Here is an 18,757-nt window from a genome sequence, read left to right on the forward strand (position 1 = left end):
GGGGCAGCACTCCCCTCACAAGCACTTAATACAGCTGAAGGTGTGGCAGCGATATGGGCTCCATCTCGCGGCTACCTTCCCTCTCAAAGGGGCCGTGGCACGACTTGCTCGAATAGCACTCTTTAATGCCGTCTTTGAGAGGTGGCTCGGAGGAGCTGCAGGCGCCGTCACCGGTCGCGAGGGCACCAACTTCGCGACAGCTGGACACAGGGACGAGGTGGCAACGCGGCAAGCGCTGATAGAGACGGATGCGCAGCATCCGATATGCGATGTAGCAGTATAAAATAAGCTCCAAAATCTTCAACACCAACGCCACGATGGTTATGAAGAAACCCCTCTGAAAGGACACGGTTCCTTGTTGATCCATGGTATTTCTGTGCAATAACCTCATGTCGGACACAACGGCGATCAGGATGATCACGCTGATGACCTCCACACCGCACTGCACACAGAACATCCCGGCGTTTCGCAACAGCCGCGAGTGCTCGTTCGCCTCGAATCCACAGCATGGGTCCAACGCGCCCTCTTCCTTCGCAACGCTCGGCTCACCACCGGGGCCGCACACGTGCCCATCATCGCGGACCTGCACGCCGTGCTGCTCCAGGAGTTCTCGGTTGAACAGCTCTTCGCTCACGCGCGCGTGCTGGTCTCGACGCACGCATAATACCACGGAGATAGGGCAAATGAACGAAAACAATAAGAGGAATGTGACAAGAAAGGCTGAAGAGACAACCAGTGGCGTGCGTCGCTCGGGCGGATCGATCATAGACGCCCCGCTCCCACCCGCGAAGGAGAAGAAGCTCCGGCTGTTTTTAGTGAGGAATGGCGTGGACAAGCCTAGCAGCGTAAGCAGGAAAACGGCCACCTCCAACAGCACCAGTAAAACGGCACCAAGCACGTAGCGGCTATACGCACGAGGTGACAGCGAGTATATGGGGTGCACAACCAAGTACAGTTCCCCGTTCACGCCTAGGGCCATGTGATTCTTCTGGTGGGCATCCGAGGTGAGGGTGGAGTAGCGAACACCAGAGGGGAGTACGCAGGCTGCAAACACAGTCACCTCCTCTGTGTCATGCGACGACATCACGCAGGAGCGGACGCGTGGTGGGGGGATTTATGTAATATCTCTACGAGACGAGGAGGAGAGAGAGGGGGGGTGAGGGGGGCGGGTGGGCTAAAAATTGCTAGAGGGAAGAGGAAAAAGGCAAAGCAAAGGAGCAGGGCTCGTGAGTGTAAGTGCGATCACAATAGAGACGCGGAGTAGCCGAAGACGTTCTGTGGCCAAGAAGGGGCTCAGCATAACCATAGCAGGCAAACACGTAGGCATAATCAACGCAGCAGCGCAAAGAAACGACACAGCAAAGGGGGGTGGAGAAAAGAGAGAGGGTGAAAGGAGATGAGGTGGGGAAAGAACGCAACAGCTGGTGTGGTGGCGGTGCTGCGCATGAGCAAAGTACGGCGTGCCTGCAGCGGCCGTATCTCCACTACGTGAGGACAGCTTTGCTGTGTAGGGAGTGGGAGGAAGGGGTGTCGCGCGGGGGCCCTATCACCACAAGAAACGAGCTGATGTGGTGAAAAGAGAGCCTGCAGAGCACGCCTATCTGTTTCCTTCCTGGCATCCGCTCCCATTGCGGCACGAGGCATCCACGCATACAAGGAAGCATAACCATCACAAGGGCTATGGCGAGAGGGGGTCGCTGAGGGCGGAGTGGGAAAGAGCTCGCAGGCACGGGAGCGAGAGGGGGGAAGGGGAAGAAAGCTCTACAGAACACGGAAGAGAGGAGTATGATCATGCAGGCGGAAGAGAGAGGAAGATACACGACTCGGCTATACATCGAAGAGTGTTGTTCCCCCCTCTGCAGAACCGCTGGCAATAGTGAGAGAAGGCGGCAGCTCGCGGAGCGAGAGCCCTATACACGGTGTGGAGGCACACACTGGGGGATGCAATATACAGAGGAAGGGAGAGTGCGAACGAGCTACGTAAGCCACGTCATGGCACGCACTCCCCCCATCCACACCTCAAACTACCAGCAGCTCAAGCACGCAGACAAGCACCTCACCCACTCATCCTCCATGTACTATCGAAGCTTCCATGTAAGGATGTTGTACTCCGTCGAGTTCATCTGCCGGCTGAGAAACTGCTGGCGTGCGGCGTAGCGGGTGCGCACCTCAGCGTTGTGGCGCATCACCTTCTGCTCCGCCTCCACTGTGTAGCATTGGTGAGTGATAGGATCACGGTCGTCTTGCTCACGGTTCTTGCGCGCCGTGCCCGCTACGTTGGCAAGTCGCCTCTGCGCTGCCTCAATGGCCGCGTTGCGGGTAGCTTGTAGTGCCGCCTCACGCGCCGCCGCCCGCTCGTGGCGAGCCTGCTGGTACTCACGGAGCTTTTGACGCCTGCACAATCGATCCTGACGAAGAGCCGCGTCGACTGTCATATCAGCATCAAGGCGCTGCGCGTCCGCTAAAAATGCATCCCCGCCACGCCCGCTGTCACAGTCCATGCGCGGGTGGCGCTGATGCTGCTGTAGTAAGTGCGGTGGCACTACATTGTTGAGTGCAGGAGCAGCAGCGCAGTGCTTTGATGTTGTATATGATGACGTCCCAGCAGTGATGCTTGGCTTCACCGAGGCTTCTGGGGAAGGAGAGACAGACGAGAGCGACGAGTGCGCCAAGGTGCTGCTCGTGCCTGGCCGTACTGCTGTGTTGTTCGATGCTGAGCACGGCGGGAGAGGAATGATCGGGTGCTGATAGCCGGGAGGATGCTGCAGAACCTCTGCCTGGTGCCTCCAGACACCGCGATACGGAATTGGCTTCAGATGGAAGGGGGCCTCGTTGCCGAACAGCATGATATCTGGAAAGGTCTTAATATGTTCTGCCTGCGTGTGTATAGGAGGGGTTCAAGGAAGGGTGAGAGAGTAGGGAAGTCTGGCGCGGATGAGAGGATGATCGAACGAAGAGAAGGCGGAATCAAAAATGAGCAGCTGGGAAGGGAAAAAGGCGCCAGTGCGGAAGCAGCGGAGACACCGAGAAGCGCTCAGATCTCAGAAAGAGAGAAGAGAAGAGAGGCCATCGTTCGCCTGCACAAGCGATCCGCCTGCCTCCATTGGCACATCCTTTAGTTCTTTATTTTGTTCCTCATCCCGCCCCGCCCGGCATTAAACCGCGTCTTGTCACTGCACATAGGAGATGCGACGTGTATGCGGTGCACGTGTCTGTGCGTAGCGGAGAGGGAGAGAGCAGGGGGGGCGCAGAGACGACGACAGTGGTGGCTCCCCGTTGAATGGATGAGCATGTCGACATACTCTGAGGCGACTCTCCTTTCACGCCCGCTCCCTCTCTCTGCGCTTGCGCATGTCTGCTGCGCAGCGCCTGCTGAAGCCTCGGACGCCTCCATCTGCAGAAGGGAGGGGGAAAGGAGGGCTTCGTACATTGCAGTTCCATGCCGTGATGTACAGGCTATTGGCAACGGCGATACACGCGGGACACAGGTGGCTGTCAAAGTGAATCCCACACCAGCACACAAGCAAGCAACCACACAATCTGCACGCCGAAGAGGTACAAGAAGATGAGGAGGGAGTGGAGAAAAGCATCACGAGATGGCCGAAAGGGATAATAACGACATCATCGCCAGAATAATAGTGAGAGCAACACCCAGACAGACAGACACACACACACACACGCGGCGTGCGAGCACCAACACAAGCGGTGATGTGCACGCAGCGGAGGAAGAGAACCAATGAAGGGAGGAGGGGAAGAGAGTCAACGAGCATACGAACACACACACACACACACGTACACACCAACAAGTACACAGATATGCATACCTCAACACAAAACACAGATTTGCAAGGAGGTAAATGACAACAGTCGCAGCGATGCGAGGTAAAGTGGGAGAGAGAACGGTCGCAGTGGCACGGGTGGTGGCGGTACCACGGATGGGAGTCGCGGAGCGGAGAGAGGGCGGGAGAGAGAGGGGGGTGAGAAAGAGAGTGGAGAAGGGGATGAAGGGGGTGTGATGAGGAAGGGCGGCGCCAAACATGTCCCCGCGCACGCTCACAGAACCGGCCGCACCAGCGGGGTCGAGAATCTCTGAGGAAGTCGAGCGGTGCAATAGCCACAAAGGGTGGAAAGTTGAAACTCCGCAGGAGCCTCAACGTGCATCTCATGGCTCTCGCTCGCTCCGCCTCTCTCTCTCTAAACACACGTGAATGAGTCAGAAGCGCCCCATCGATGTGGAGCAAGAGCAGGGGAGGAGAGCAGAAAAGGGAAACACCAGCCACCGCCACCACCTGGCTCTGGACAGGGAGGAAAGAAGGCAGCGACAGAGCCGGCAGCAGCAGGAGGAGAGCGCGCAGGCGCAGATGCAAATACACACACACACACGCGCGCACTCACATGGAAGAGGAGGAAGAGGGTCGAAGCTAAAGACGACTACAAGATCGTACGGCCATTACCCTCGGGGGGAAGAGAGGGGGAGCTCTCTTTCTCACTCATCTCGGTCTTGGTTCGCGAGGAACCGCACCTGTTGCTCCAATCTCTCTGTGCCCGCATCACTGTCGCTGTTGTCGACCTCGTCCTCGATCTGGTCGCGCGTGCTGCGGCGCGTGTGCAGCTTCAGTCGCTGCTCCTCTTCTTCCTCTGGTGCTAGGTCCCCGTCGCTGCCGCTGTAGTCACGGACACCGATGGCTTCCTGGTATCCGCCGCCAACAGTGTTGCTCAGCACGGTGTTACCGTTGCTTCCAGGGAACATATCCGGTGAGGCACTCGCCAAAGACGATGCGCCACCTGTGGTGTCAGACGCTAGTTGAATGGCTGCGACGGCCACCGCCGCTCCGCTAGGAACGTCCATCACGTGCTGCACAGCAGGGGGCACACTCGCAGAAGACGGCCCCTCAGCTGAGTTCGACGCCATCCGAGTTGCCGGGGGAAGGGCATCCTGCGACACCAGGATGCCAGGCTGATTACCCCGATCCTCGCAAACAAGTGCTGAGGAAGGCATAACATGAACCGCAGCAGCGGCAGCATCCAGCCACGGCATCGGTCGCATTAGCTCTGCCGGTGCACACGGCAGCGGTTCCTCCGTGAAAAATCGGTGCTGCAGAGCCTCGGCGGCAGATGGGCGGCGGCGCGGGTTCCACTGCAACACCGATGCGAGCAGATCCACCCCGCTTGCAGGCAGCAGCGCACCCTCCGCTGCCACAGGGATACTGCCGTGCGCTACAGTGGGGAGGATAGCGCCACGTTGGAAGAGGCTCGCCAGACGTGAGGTGCGGTTCCAACGCGGTAGCGACTGCATCATTGCCTTCGTCTGCGGAAGGTGGTACAACCCAGGGAACGACTCCTCCGTCGGAATGCCCAGCACCTCGCACACGGCCAGCAGGTGTTGACTGTCGGTCGAGGCGTGGAAAAGAGGACGGCGCAGGAAAAGCTCGGCAAATATGCACCCGACCGACCAGACATCCATCTTGTGAGAGTAGTCCACGACACCAAAGTGCAGCTCCGGCGCGCGATACATGAGCGTCACAACGGTGGGGGTGAGCGCCTGGCCTTCGCGGTAGAGGCGGCCAAGGCCGAAGTCGCACACTTTCACGTAGCCGTTCTCGGCGAGCAGCACGTTTGACATTTTCAGGTCGCGGTGGAGAATACGACTGTCGTGCAGAAACGCCACGGCGCGCAAGAGTTGGTATACGATGGACTTGGCACGTGCCACGTAGCTCGCCGCCGCCTGTGGATGCGCGTTGCGTGGCGTGATGTGAAAGAACGGCACCTGAGTACTCGTGTGAGGGAGCTTACAGTCGCCGCTGCCCCGAAGCTCCGCCATGGTGGTGTACCGCCGCATGTAGCTCCCCAGGTCGTAAGGGCAGTAGTTCATCACAAGGAAGACGTCCTTCGCCTTGCTTGCAGCGCCGACAGCAGCCAGTGGGCGTGTGGTGGCAGCATCCTGAGCAGTGCCTTTCGCACCCGTGGTTTGAGTTTGGGGAGCGGAGCGGCCCTCGTCCCGCTGCAATGGTGGCTCGCCGGCGCTGTCGCTCTTCGCCTTTTTCGTTGGGTTTGGCGCTGTTGTGTCCTCCGCGGTGGAGCGGGGACGGCGAAGGGGTCGATCGCTCTCCGTGGCCTCATCTGCGGGCTGCTCGGTTGATGGCGACTCCGACTCCGATGATGATGACGGTGACAACGAGGATGACAAGGAGGTCGAGCGCGATTTTGGTGGTGATGTCAGGCGACGCGGGACCGGCGTCGGGTCTAGCAAGACGAGCTCTAGCGCGCCCATTATGTTTGGATGCTGCAACCGGAGTAGCAAATCAATTTCGCGCATGAGGTAGGGCGGAAGCCCCACCTGCGAGTCTTCTAGCCACATCTTCTTTATGTGCTTCAGAGCATATGCCTGCACATGCGTTGGCGGTGGAGCGGCTGACGAGGAAGCTGAGCTCTGTTGAGTCACGCGGTGGCGCGATTGCTGTCGGTGCTGCCGCTCGTAGTCTGCCGTGGTGACAGCGCGGAAGACGACGCCATACACGCCCTGCGAGATTCGGCCGACTCGAGTGTAGTAGTTCACATCCCGGCAAATGGGCCGAACTGCCCCGGAAACATCGACGCGGGCCACAGCGCAGGCAGCATTGTACGCTGCATCGGCAAGCAAGGAAGCGCTAGATGAGTAAAGAGACGAAATCGACGGCCCCGCAGCAGTGACAGTCCCAATGGCGGTGGCAGATGACTTACTGTCCCCTGTCGCTTTGGGGGCCATCTGTGGGGATCCTTGCGCCGCCAGGACCTCTCGCATACGCGCGACAGCCTTCTCCACGACAAGCTGGCTCTCCGTGCCGCTGTTTCGACGTCCGGCGCCGGAGCTCTCCCCAGACATCTTGCTGGATGCATGCACGTCATGGGCGGCGCCTCCAGTCGCTTCAGTGCTGGCTACCACCCCCTTCGCCGTGGGTGCCACACTACCATTAACGCCGCCTGGAGCAACAGCGGTAACACCTGGCGTTGAGTGGCGCTGGTAGTCGTTGAGGAGCGTGTTGAGGACCGACACGACCATGTCGCACGTGAATGGCACACACAGCGGATCCGTCGCGTTGTCGCGGTATTCGAGCCGCGCTGAGGACGGAGAGGCAAACACAGGCGGAGGTGCCGGCACCGCCACACCGGTAGACAAAGACGACGAAACGGCGACTCCACCGCCACCCGTGGCATCCGCGTCAGCGGCGTTCAATGTGGGTGCGTCTCTGCTCGTCGTGTTGGCAGTGGGGACAGTGGTAGTAGTGTTCGTCACTACTGGCGGAGCCGTGGCAGTGGCGGCGGCGGCGGCAGCAGCCTTCTCCTGCCGCACCTTCCGCATACGCTCCAAGAGCGAGTTGACCTGCATTGTTTAGATTGCGGTGATCTCCACGTATGGGTGTGACTGTACAGGTGGCCTGCAATCACAGTCGTTATTTCTTCTGGCTCTTCTCACCGTCCGCCAGCGGATGCGCAGCCACTCACAACGATGCAAAGGCGCGGAGAGGACGAGAAAAAAAAAGAGGGCAGAGAGGGAAAGACAGGGCGCACCGATCGAAGGTGAGCGCGCTGTCATACCCATTGGAGGAGCACCCGCACCGCATAGAGGGCCGTGATGGCACATGTGAAAGAGATGAATAGAGACAGAGGAAGGGGAAAATAGGGACAGGATGAAAGGGAGGGTGCTGCAGATGATGGAGTGCGGAAACGTGTGGGCGTAAGAGAAGGGGGGATGACAACGCCGATACGCGCACACACGTAAGCGGAGCTACATACACAAGCCTGCACACTTTGCATTAGTCGCACGGTCTGCTGGCTAGAAGCGTTTCAGGTCCTCAGCGGTTTTTCTTCCCTGGTCCTGGCTGGAGCGCGGCTCTGCTTAACATCCACCAGCCCACTCAGTCACCACTGCTGCCAACTACTCGTTACACATCTTCAACGCTGCAGCACCGCACAGTCACCGCTGACGGAGCCCGGCCGTGCTTTAGTTTGGGTGCGTATGGGTGTGTGTGTTCGCTTTTGCCCAACCCTTCTGGCATCACGGAGAGCGGATGCAGTGTGACGTGAGGGGCACATACACGCGCCTATACATGCATACCAGTACACCGGCCCACTCAAGGACTGAGTACGCCGGCAAATAAAAAAACAAAACGGGGGGTGCGCAAGAAGTGGGTGTGGTGCGCTGATGCTCGCACAGCTCACATTAACAAGAAAAAACGAAGGTGTTGTGGGGGCGTATAGTACATATATGCGTCAGGCCCCCCTCCACCGCAATGTAGTCCATAGAAGCATCCGCGTTACTTGGGATAGAAGAAGGGCAGACGCGAGGTAGAGAGCCACTGTTGCGCATGCCCCAGAGACAGAGAAGTGCACGCAGGCAGTCACACACGCATAGAGAACTCGCAGCCATTGTACATACATAAAAGGGGGAAAAATAAAGAGTGGCAAAACAAAAGTGACGGAGATACACCGCAGTAGGGCCACACACACACACGCGCGCGCGAGCCTGCACTAACATCAGTAGCTGCTCAGACTCACTTTTCTCTTACAGCGTTACACGGCGGCAGTGGTCGAAGAGAGCATCAGCTAGCGTGGAGACAGGGTCATTTGATCGCGTACGCACCACACCCGTCATGACAGGCGTCAGACTCGGAAGCACGTACCTCATCAGGTACGTCTCCGCAGGCAGTCCCAGCATTTCCGCCGTTTCAGGGCTTCCTTCAACGATCTGCAGATGACGCAGGGAGGCCAACTCATGCAGGATCTGGGACGCCTCGTCCTGAGAAGCAGCAGCGAACCTCGCCTTCCGCTCCACCGCTGCCGCTGCAGCGTCTGAGGCGCTAGCATCGGCTGGTGCTTCAGACCCCCCTGCGACATCCACTTGACTCGCTGGCGCGGCAGCCGTCGCCGTGGCGTTGAGCGCGAGCGGCGAGGTCGTCTCAGTGCTTGTGTACGACGCACGATCGGCTGTTACGCATGCCGCTGGCAGTGCAGCAGCCGTAGCCACAGCTATGGGATCTCGGCGCGCGGGCGCAATACGTGTGCACAGCTCCTGCGCAAGAGCCTCTAGAGATGCGGCCGGCTGTAGTGCACACCGCGACGCGGCGAGACTGTCACAAGGGTGCGGGGTGTGCGCTGAGGAGGAAGGGGCCTGGCTGAGGAGTGCTGCAGACTTTGGGGCCGCAGCGCCGGTCCAGCAGAGCGGTGCGAGCCGCAACAGCGCCACCGGGAGCATTGCATTCACCAACGCCGATCCGCACTCATCACCGCATGTACGGTTCGGCATCGTTCGTGTCGCCATACCGACCGTTGCCGCCCTCGCGTCAGCTCGCGCCTTTCGCTCGCGCGCCGCGCACCAGCATGCTTTCACTTCCTCTGTGTTTAACACCGGCACCGACATGAAGAGCATCTGTGCGGTGCGGGTCGTTGGAGGTGCCTCCATGGTAGTTGCGGCGACGCCGCCCGCGCCCTCAGCGTCAGCAACATCATCATTGTTGTTAGGGGGGACAATAACTTGCGCGCTGCGCACACCTAGCGCGGGTGTTGTTGTGATGGCGCTGAGCCACGCCAGGAGCGACTGGATCGGAGAAGCAGTGGCAGCGTGATGCTTCATGTACCACTCGAGCTGTGCAGCATATGGTGTGATATGGAGAGAGGCACGAAGCGTGGCGAGCGCCGCCTCTGACAACCCTATCGCAGCAGTACTGTGCGCAGAGGGTGCGGCGTCTCTCGGAGACGTCGACGATGGCTGCCGAGCCGCAGCCGCATCCAGCTTTGTCTGTAGAGCATCGATCGTGGCGCGCAAGAGAGCCGGGTCGGCCTGGAGTGCCACAACATAGTCTACGAAGAGAGACTCGTCCACAGGCGTCATTACGGTCTCCACGTCGCTGCTGGCAGCGGCCGCCTCCTCCGTCAAGTCACCCATCGACTCTACCTCCCCGGCGGCGCTGCCACTACATGCTGGGCCGCGGCTACGGCGATGGGCCCGCTCCAGCGCCACCAGCTCCTCCTCCTTGATGCTGGCGATGTCAGGTAGAGGGAAGTCCGCATCTATAGGGGCTAGAGGCCCGCCGTCCTCGTCGTCCGCGTCGCTGTTGTCTTCGGCAGCGTGGTCATCAGTGCGCGTCAGCAGTGGGGCGAGAGCACGTTGGCGGCGCAGCTCTCCATCCTCGAGTTCGGTTTCATTTGCACGGAAGCATAAGATGGCCTGCGCCAGCGTCTGCGGGAAGTCGCTGAGAATGTAGCCTTGGCAGCGGCAATCCGACTGACGCAGGCGCCACCGACACATGAAGGCGAGCGCACAGTCGAGGTACGCGGAGTCGTCTTCGTCGGGGTCGATCGCAAGGATCGGATTCGCCTCGTTGCTGGTGTCAGCGCATCCGTAATCGGTACCCTCGTCCTCCTCCTCGGCGCCGTTGCTGCTGCCCTCCGGCGACGCGTGAGGCTCACCGTCGCTCGGCGCCTCCCCATCCGCCTCCTCATCCTCCTCATCCTCCTCGTCCTCCTCGTCGCCCTCTCCGTCGGTCCCATTGCTGGTGCCGCCGCGGCCAACCTCGTCACCGTACCCGCCATCATTGACGCCGTCCTCGGTCACCGCTGGAGTGGGCAGCGGACGTGGCAATCGCCCCTCCGTAGACACCTTTAGCGCAAGCACCTTTAGACCGAGAAGGTACTCCTGACGAAGCGCCGCGATGCATCGCAGCTCCTGCCGGTCCACGTCGCGTGCAAAGGCGCGGCCACGGCTACGGGCAGCAAAGCGCGGTAGAGCTAGTGAAGGCAGGACCCTATCGCCCATGGCAGCGGAGAGGGGCACAGGAGGCAGTAGCTCGCGGTCCTCTTCCATTTCTGCTTGTGCTTCCTCATCCTGTGCGTCGAGCTGAGCGAGCCAGTTGCCGCCACCTTCCCTGTCATCCTCCTCTCCCCCTTCCTCTTGCTCCTCGTCAATCTCAGCGCTGCCTTCGTGGTCTCCGTCGTCAACGCCGGCATCGGCGGCGCCGCGGATGTACACCTCGTTCACAACCAGCTCAATGGGCCGTAAAGGCGGCTGCCGCCATTGCTGCACCGCGTCCTCCTCGTCTTCGTTGCCGTCATCAGCACTTTTGGTGGCCGGAGGAAGAAAGATCGACATCAGAGAGGCACGGGAGTCCACCTCAGATGCCGCGTCGATGCCCTCGCCCTCCTCATCCGCTGCCGACCCTTCCTCGTCCCGTTCCTCCTCGCTTCCGCTGTCATCGTCTGTGTCGCCGCGCTGCTGCCGATCCTCTCGCCGCTGGCGCCGCTGCTCCTCTTTTGCTAGACGTTGAGCAACTTTCTCCTGCGCTGCCTGACGCACCAGCCGAGCTTGCATCCGGGCGCGACGGCGCTGTAGGCGACGCATGAGCAGGCCTCGCAGCGCGGCGCGCACGTCCGCCATGTGCGCCTTGTAGTCCACAACAATGCTTTCACGCGACACGCACGGCACACGGCAGTGTTGCGCCAGCAGAGCGGCGACGGTCTCTGCCCCGCTCAGCGGTGGGCCGGTGATGAGGGCGCGGACCGGCTTGAACATCTCCGCGTGCGCAGCGCGAAACTGCGCGCATACGACGTCAAGGTTCGCCAGGAAGCCGTCGAGGGACACCCACTCCTCCTCCACGTGCACCGTCAGCGCGGTAGAGGGCTCCGCTTGGATGTCCGAGAGCACCAGGGCGGTCAAGAGAGCGCCGCCGTCGCCCCAGCACGACTCGTTGCCAAACGTGGCGAAAAGGTCTTGCGGGCTGGTCGGCGGTGGCAGCTCCAGCCCATCAAGACACACCAAGTCCGCTGCCGTCAGCGGCAGGGACACTGCAACAGCCGGCTGCACAAACCCGCCGAAGCGCGCCTGCACAGCGTGCAGCAGCTGCCGCTGTGTGACGTGGCCCTGGTCGACAGCGAACACGTACCGCTTGTCAAGCACATCGTAGGCGCTGCCAACCTTGTAGAGGACCGAGGCCAAGTCCTGCACGTGGATCATGGGGATCCTATTCACGCCGGCGCCGTACTGCGGCAGAACCTGGTGGTACCATGCGCTCCGCAGGAGCCCGAACAGCATCTCCGACCCTTCGCCGGCGCCGTACGGGAGACCAGCGAAGACAACGTAGGTGTGCAGCGTCTCAGTGTTGGCGCACTTCACGAGGTGCTCCAGTGAGTGCCAGTGCTGAAAGCGCGGGTGAGGCACACGCTGCGCATAGGCGTCGTCGGTAAAGACTCGGTCCGGAACAAGCGCGTGGATCTCGGCCTCGTCCTCGCCAGAGGCAGGCTCGCGCAGTGAGAAGGGAAGGCGCCGCTCTAGCTCTGTGCGACGCGCTGCACGGCGCGCCTCTCTCTCTGCCATGGCAGCAGCGCCCTCGCTAAGGTCATCCTCGTCACCAATGTCTTCATCCTCAGCGTTGAGGAGCTCCTCCAAGAAGGCGCTTCTTTCCTCCTCGCGCTCCCTCTGCCGCATCTCACGGGCACGCGCGCGCTCTGACGTCAGTGTGTACGCCCACGTCACGGCCGAGGACACCAGTACAAACGTTTTCTCTACTTCGTAATGTGTCCCGGCGAGAATGCGGATGGCGCACATGGCCTCGTACGTGTCGTCCTGGAGGACAGCAATGACGACGTCATTGGCGAGCAGGCGCTTACGGAACTCCTCTGCGTTGTCGTTGTGCTTTGGAACGATACTGCGCACACAGAACTGGAGGTCTGCCGGCAACATATCTTGCTCCTCTGCGGACAAGCCTGCGAGTGGCGGTGATGTGGGCAACTCCTCCGTGCCTACAGCGGATGTGGCGCGCTTCTTGCTCCTGCAGTGCGATCCAGGTGTAGAGGCGGTAGAAGGGTCGTCCGAGTTGTCGGCCGCAGCGGCGACCAGCGACCTTTCAAGCGAGTCCCACAGACTCTTCATCTGATCCCACAGCCAGTCACTCGAGGTCGCCTTCGACACCGTACGTGTCGTCGCCGCGGCCCGCTCGCCAGTGCGTGTGAGCGTGATCTCAACGTCATACTCGTACGACTGGTAGAATGCCTTCACGACATGGCGACCGACATACGAGTCGCCGTTCAGCACCAGCACCTTCTTCATTCCAGCGGGGTAAAGTTGCTGATGTGGCACAGACAAGAGAGGGAAAGAGAGAGAAAGAAGAATGAGAGGCGTAGTAGGTGTGTGGGTGTGCAGCGAAGGGGGGGCAAGGGTGTTGGTAGATGACCCCAAGGGGAGAACAATAGCAAGCGGGGAATGGAGGGAGAAGTAGATGGAGAGGAGGGAAGGATGCGGAGTCAAGCATGAAGAACGAGGCGATGGATATGTGGGCAGGTGTGGGTGTGAGTAGCCACTGTTGGGTGTACGCAAGCTCAGCGGCAGAATCGACGTAACACATGAGCAGAGAAAGGAGAAAACAGCGGGAGAGAGACGGCAAACACACACGCAGCACGAGGGGGGAGAAATCGGTGCTGACGACAGTAGCACAACAGCACCCCTCCCCGTGGTCCGCTCTGTGTCTCTGTGTGTATGGGCCTCACTGCGGCTCCCAGGGCCCTCACATCTGTCATTCTACTTCTCTCCCCTCTCTCTCTCTCTACAGTGTCGGAAGCAGGCAGCTCGCACAACTCGAAACCGGACGCACATGGTCGCAGAAGCTCTTCGGCGGCGGACGCATCGAGTCTCCGCCCTCCCCTCCCCCCCCCCGATTCCCGTTGCCTCTTCATTGCTCGAGTAGGTCTAAGAAGAGAGTTGCAAAAAAGCCCGTGACTCGCCTCACGGGCAACTGAAACGCTGGATGGGTGACAGTGCACATGCAGCGTCTCATCCCACATATGCACACACACACACACACACACACACACACACACACACACACACAGACGCACACGCACACGCAGACACAGACGCAGAGAAAGGGAGACACAGGCAGCCACCACATTACTCTCGCGCCTCCTTCTGATTTTTTACACGCGCGTGCTTGCGTGAAAGAGCGAAGAGGATGAGGACGCGTTTTTCCTGCTGTGTACGAGTGAGAGAGGTCGAGTAAAAATCGACTGCATGTGGGCAGGGAACACGTAGCACACAGACGCGGGTCTATGTGCCTGTGCGCAGGTCGTGCTCTCGCGAAATACATGAATCGAGGAAATGGGCCAAATCAGAATGGCGCGCACACACACACACACACACTATATATATATATATATATATATATATATATATATATGTTTATATAAAGAGACTCATACACATACCCAACAGGCAACCCACGAGGAGTTAGGGAGGGGAAGGGAAAGGGGAACAACGTCATTGGGGCTGCGCGAGACAGAGAGTAGAAACCCAGCGGATCCAGCAAACACAATCGTAAGTACACCCACAAAGCCAAGGGTGAGGAGAGAGACAGTTAGGGATGAACGGCATCGGGTCGCACAGGTGGCCATCAGGACTGGGTGAGCAATGGGTAGAGACACACTGTGGAAGAGGCGCGCACGGGTTGGCAAGGTACGTCTACGTGTGTCACCTGTGAGAGGACAGGTGCTCAGTCACCCCTCACAGCTCTACTTCGGGAAGAGCTTCGCTCCCTGGGGCTTGACAGCAGCATTCCTATTACTCTTGTCTCTCCTTGCCTCGCGCCTCACCACCGCCGACGAGACATTGGTGTTGCTGCCGCCGTCTCCACCGGCCTCTCCAGGTCTGGAGGCAGCGGCGGATCGGTTGCAGCTCGACGGGGAGTTGGTGGGCACTGTGGCACCGTCGTTGTCCCCGTTGCCTGCATTTTTGCTCTTCAATACCGCGGCAGCCGGTGCAGCGGTGGGGTGCTTGCCCAGCGTCTTCGACATAGTAGTCTGGAATGACGGAGGCGGCGAAGCAGCCGCAGCCTTTTCGTGGCGCTTCTTCTCTGACTCGCGTGCAGCTCCTCCGGTGGTGCCCACCGCTGGTGCTGCGCCCCCAGGCATTGGCAACGAGGTCATCGGAGCCGTAGTCATCAAGCCCTTCTCGTTGCGCTTGCGCGACGCCTCGCCGCCGGTCATCTGGCCGATGTCGCTGGCATCCACCGGTACGTACGCCTCTCCGCTATCCTTCTGCAACTCAGCCGCGTCCAGCATGTCGGAGGTGAGCTGCACCAGCAGCATTTCTGGGTTCCACGTGACGTCCTCGTCCAGCTCCCGTGCCAGGCAGCTTGTGAGACACGATAGGTCATACTCGCTGCGCATCATTCGCAGCAGTTTGTCCCAGCTGTTTGTGGCGTCGAGTTCGTTGAGGCGCGGCAGCGTCGCCTGGTATCCCGTCGGTAAATCAGCGATGTGCTGCGCTAGATGTTCCTTCTGCCGCTGTGCGCGCTCCGCCTGCTCATGACGAATCTGCTCCAGGTCGTCGATGCCGTCATAGACGACCTGAACGTTTTGGTTCAACTCTGTGTCAGCAGGGCGATACACGTTTGCAGGCTTCTCTGCGTCGAACCAGTTCGAATTATCTCGTCGTTGACCGCGGCGGCCGCAACCAGAGCGGGACTTGGATGGAGAGTCGCTGCCGTCTGCTGCAGTGGAGGCCTTCATGCTATTCACGCTCGGCTTGCTGTGCTGGTCTGTGTTCATCGACGCGCGCGGTCCAGGAGCAGAGGACTCCGCAGCCGTTCTACCGCGGACCTCGGAGTAAGACGGACTCACCAACATCCCACCCGTCTTGTTGGGCGCGGAGAGAGCGCCCTGCGAGGAGAGAGAGGAGTCGGCAGAGTGCATCGAGTCGAGTAAAAAGGGCTTAGGTGTGCCATGCATGTCTGGCACCGACGTGACAGGCGCACTGATCTCCGTCTGCAGTGGAGACGGAAGGGTCCCAGCGGTCCTGTTGCCGCCGCCATTGCCAGTGGATGTCATGGTGCGTTGTACAAGATGAAGCAGACACCCGTGTGCCGTGAGGATAGGTGAAAGAGGGGGTGGTACAGCTACAGTGTGAGCAGTAGCGGAGCCAATACTACCTACAAGGAAAGCTCCTTCCGAGGTAATGTACCCCAACGGACTCCGAGTAGCTTGCCTGGGTAAAAGTCGTGCTATGGGACCTCGCGATGATGCGCCGAGGTCCGTGTAATGGCGCTTTGGTATGTGAGAGTATCAGCAATCTCTCAAAACAACAGCTAAAGACACAGTAGCAGCAATGGAGGCTGCACCGAGGTGAGCACCCAGACGAACGGACGCGTGCCCGGCTGAGACGCAGATGCCAATTCAGTAATCTTCCACGAGTGATAAAGAGGGAGACAGAGAAACGAGAGAAGACGGCAGGAACGGAACAAGGGAAGCAAGGTGAGTAGAGAGGGACGGTGAACACGACAGGATAGGCAGCCATCGTCGTCATCCTCATGCGCGCAGACGCATACGCAGGCATGAGAGGGAAGATAGAGGAAGAGAGGGGGGATGAAAAGCAGTAAAGGGGGGTAGAGAGGATTAGCAGTCGTGAACACTGCAGTTGCGCCTTTACTCCTCTTCTCCTCTTCCTTTTGGGTCCTCATGCAATCACACGCGCACATACGCTCCGCAAGTACACGTCTCTCTCACTCTCCCTGAAGAGGGGCTACGCAGGCTGACACTCGCCTCGAGGTGATGAGCAGAAGCTCATCAAGGGCGTTCCAGCGATTATACGTTGTTGCTGCTTACTGTCTTCTTCTGCTGTTGCGTACTATCCTTTCGGGGTCTTTTTCGTACTACGCGTTCATCCATAATCGCCCCTTTCCCGCCGCCATCGCCTTTTGTCGTGGGGGGAGGAAAGAGGCACCATCGCCATCAGCACCAACGCATCCATGCCTACACTCAGCACACACGGATGTGGGCACACAGGGGCACTCACAGATATGCGACCGTAGACGGACACAGGAGAGAGAGGCCAGGGCGCTTCAGAGCACACGCACACACATACACACACACACACACACACACACATACACAGCGGTACGAGAAAGTTCAACTCACTCCTCAGCTTTTTGGAGGTGCCAAGTTTGCGTTTTCCTCGTTACTAGCTGCGCTTGCGCTTCATCGCCGTCGCCTTCGCCGACTTGGGAGCGCCGCTAAAGTTTGCCGCGGCCCCACTCCCACCGTTCTCGACATCCTTCATCACTGTAACGGACACGACGTGCTCGCCGCGCAGCAAGATAAGCCCCAGCTGGCGCTTTGACGAGACGCCCTCCTCAGCCATCCTCTTGGACTGTGGCCGCTCCTCGACGGCATCGCCGAGCACAACGTTCATGTGCTTGTCAAAGACGAGCAGCTTGCCCGTGACGCTACGACCATCATCGAGCACAACGCACAACACCCTGTTGATGTTGTGCAGCATGGTGTATTTGCCCATTTTCGGTTTTCCCTGTATGTATGCGCCTGGATGTGCTTTGCCGTGCTTTTCGAGACTACGCTTCCACCACTGAATCGATTCTGCGGTTGTGCGTGATCATCCATGGGTAAGACCACACGGCATGTGCAAGAACGAGCAAGAGAGGCGCGCCAATGTTGCCATCATGGTCAGGGTGTACGCACACACACACACACACACACGCTCGCGCACAGAAAACACAAAGAGTGGGGGAGGAGGAGGAGGAGGAAAGAAAAAGGAGCAGAGAAAGGAGGCGACGTGAATCGGAAAAAGTGAAGATGTGCTGCGGTTTGGCTGTACGCGTCACGCAAAGGTGGAGACACAAGCGGGTGAGCTCGAGTCCTCTCCCCTCGCCTCCTCACAGCACCTCCCATCACATGCTGTCATGGCCACGTAATGAGCACTGCGGCCGCGGATCTTTCACCGCGCGAGATGAGTCGAAGCACGCTGCTGCATGCGTGTTTAGCGGTGCATGGCATGCACCGCTGCCGGCAGAGAAAGAAGAGGGAAGAGAAGAGAAGGACGGGCGACACAGTCGGACGTCATACCTGAGCTTTTCGTTTGTCTTCTCTTCATTCAACGCCATGGTGGCTTACAGGCTTCATACGCCAAGACGCAAAAATGCGGCAGGACGAGGAAAAGGAATGTGTGTGTGTGTGTGCGTGTTAGCTGTGCGCGCTTACGTGCGCGTGTGTACGTGTGTAAAGGGAGCGGAGGTGGGAAGCAAGGAGGTGCAGCTGAAAGGGAGGGGAGGCTGATAGCTGTGCAGCGTCGGTTCACAGAACGATGTGCCACCAAAAGAGCGAACGACAAAAACTGAAGAATGCGCGCACAGAAGAGGAGGACAGCACAGGCGGCAGGGAGGCCCACACGCAGACACGCACACACACACACACGCACACACACACACACACATATATATATATATATATATTATGAAGCCACAAGAAAAGAGAACACTTACTCCGCTAGAGACACACACACACACACACACACACACACACACACACGGACTTTCTGTAAAGAGCTGAAAGGCACAAGGGGAAACAAGAGAGACCAACTTAACCGAGTCTTATCCGTATCAAAGATAGCAAAATACTCACCGACACCGACACACACAAACACACACACACACATACACACGTATACACGAAGGTAGACACTGGTGCACGATGAAAGGCACAAGCACAACAACACATGCACGTAGAGAAGCGCACATCTCCGAGAGAGGAGGGGAGAAGGGGGACAGAGAGCAGAGGCGAGACAGTACGTCACCCCTGCGTCGCTCCCTCTATTCACACTCTACCCTACACGCCCAAACACGCATGTGTGCTTTACTTCCGGCGCTTCAGCTTCTGCTTTCTCGCGCCGCATGCGGGCCCATCAGTTTGGCGGGTCGAGGTACTTGGTGCTTCTTCTTTTCCCTGG

The 18,757-nt window shown here is 59.2% G+C and overlaps 6 protein-coding genes across 6 annotated transcripts; all 6 read right to left on the bottom strand.

The window, feature by feature from the left end:
- Positions 1-25: 25 nt before the first annotated feature.
- LBRM_27_2080 (hypothetical protein, unknown function) lies at positions 26-1,084 on the bottom strand (the record flags this gene model as incomplete). Its single annotated transcript, XM_001565911.1, has 1 exon — positions 26-1,084. One exon carries the CDS (start codon positions 1,082-1,084, stop codon positions 26-28), a length of 1,059 nt encoding a protein of 352 aa, XP_001565961.1.
- A 994-nt stretch (positions 1,085-2,078) lies between these two features.
- On the bottom strand, positions 2,079-2,846 carry LBRM_27_2090 (conserved hypothetical protein; the record flags this gene model as incomplete). The annotated part of the gene is made up of 1 exon (XM_001565912.1): positions 2,079-2,846. One exon carries the CDS (start codon positions 2,844-2,846, stop codon positions 2,079-2,081), a length of 768 nt encoding a protein of 255 aa, XP_001565962.1.
- Positions 2,847-4,486: 1,640 nt separating this feature from the next.
- On the bottom strand, positions 4,487-7,366 carry LBRM_27_2100 (protein kinase-like protein; the record flags this gene model as incomplete). The annotated part of the gene is made up of 1 exon (XM_001565913.2): positions 4,487-7,366. One exon carries the CDS (start codon positions 7,364-7,366, stop codon positions 4,487-4,489), a length of 2,880 nt encoding a protein of 959 aa, XP_001565963.1.
- A 1,176-nt stretch (positions 7,367-8,542) lies between these two features.
- LBRM_27_2110 (conserved hypothetical protein) lies at positions 8,543-13,078 on the bottom strand (the record flags this gene model as incomplete). The annotated part of the gene is made up of 1 exon (XM_001565914.2): positions 8,543-13,078. One exon carries the CDS (start codon positions 13,076-13,078, stop codon positions 8,543-8,545), a length of 4,536 nt encoding a protein of 1,511 aa, XP_001565964.2.
- Positions 13,079-14,532: 1,454 nt separating this feature from the next.
- Positions 14,533-15,849, bottom strand: LBRM_27_2120 (conserved hypothetical protein; the record flags this gene model as incomplete). The annotated part of the gene is made up of 1 exon (XM_001565915.2): positions 14,533-15,849. The coding sequence occupies one exon, from the start codon at positions 15,847-15,849 to the stop codon at positions 14,533-14,535; it is 1,317 nt and encodes a 438-aa protein (XP_001565965.2).
- Positions 15,850-16,978: 1,129 nt separating this feature from the next.
- Positions 16,979-17,311, bottom strand: LBRM_27_2130 (putative small nuclear ribonucleoprotein protein; the record flags this gene model as incomplete). The annotated part of the gene is made up of 1 exon (XM_001565916.1): positions 16,979-17,311. One exon carries the CDS (start codon positions 17,309-17,311, stop codon positions 16,979-16,981), a length of 333 nt encoding a protein of 110 aa, XP_001565966.1.
- Between the last annotated feature and the right edge of the window lie 1,446 nt (positions 17,312-18,757).

Source organism: Leishmania braziliensis, chromosome 27 (assembly GCF_000002845.2).
Source record: "Leishmania braziliensis MHOM/BR/75/M2904 complete genome, chromosome 27".
Classification (NCBI taxonomy): domain Eukaryota; phylum Euglenozoa; class Kinetoplastea; order Trypanosomatida; family Trypanosomatidae; genus Leishmania; species Leishmania braziliensis.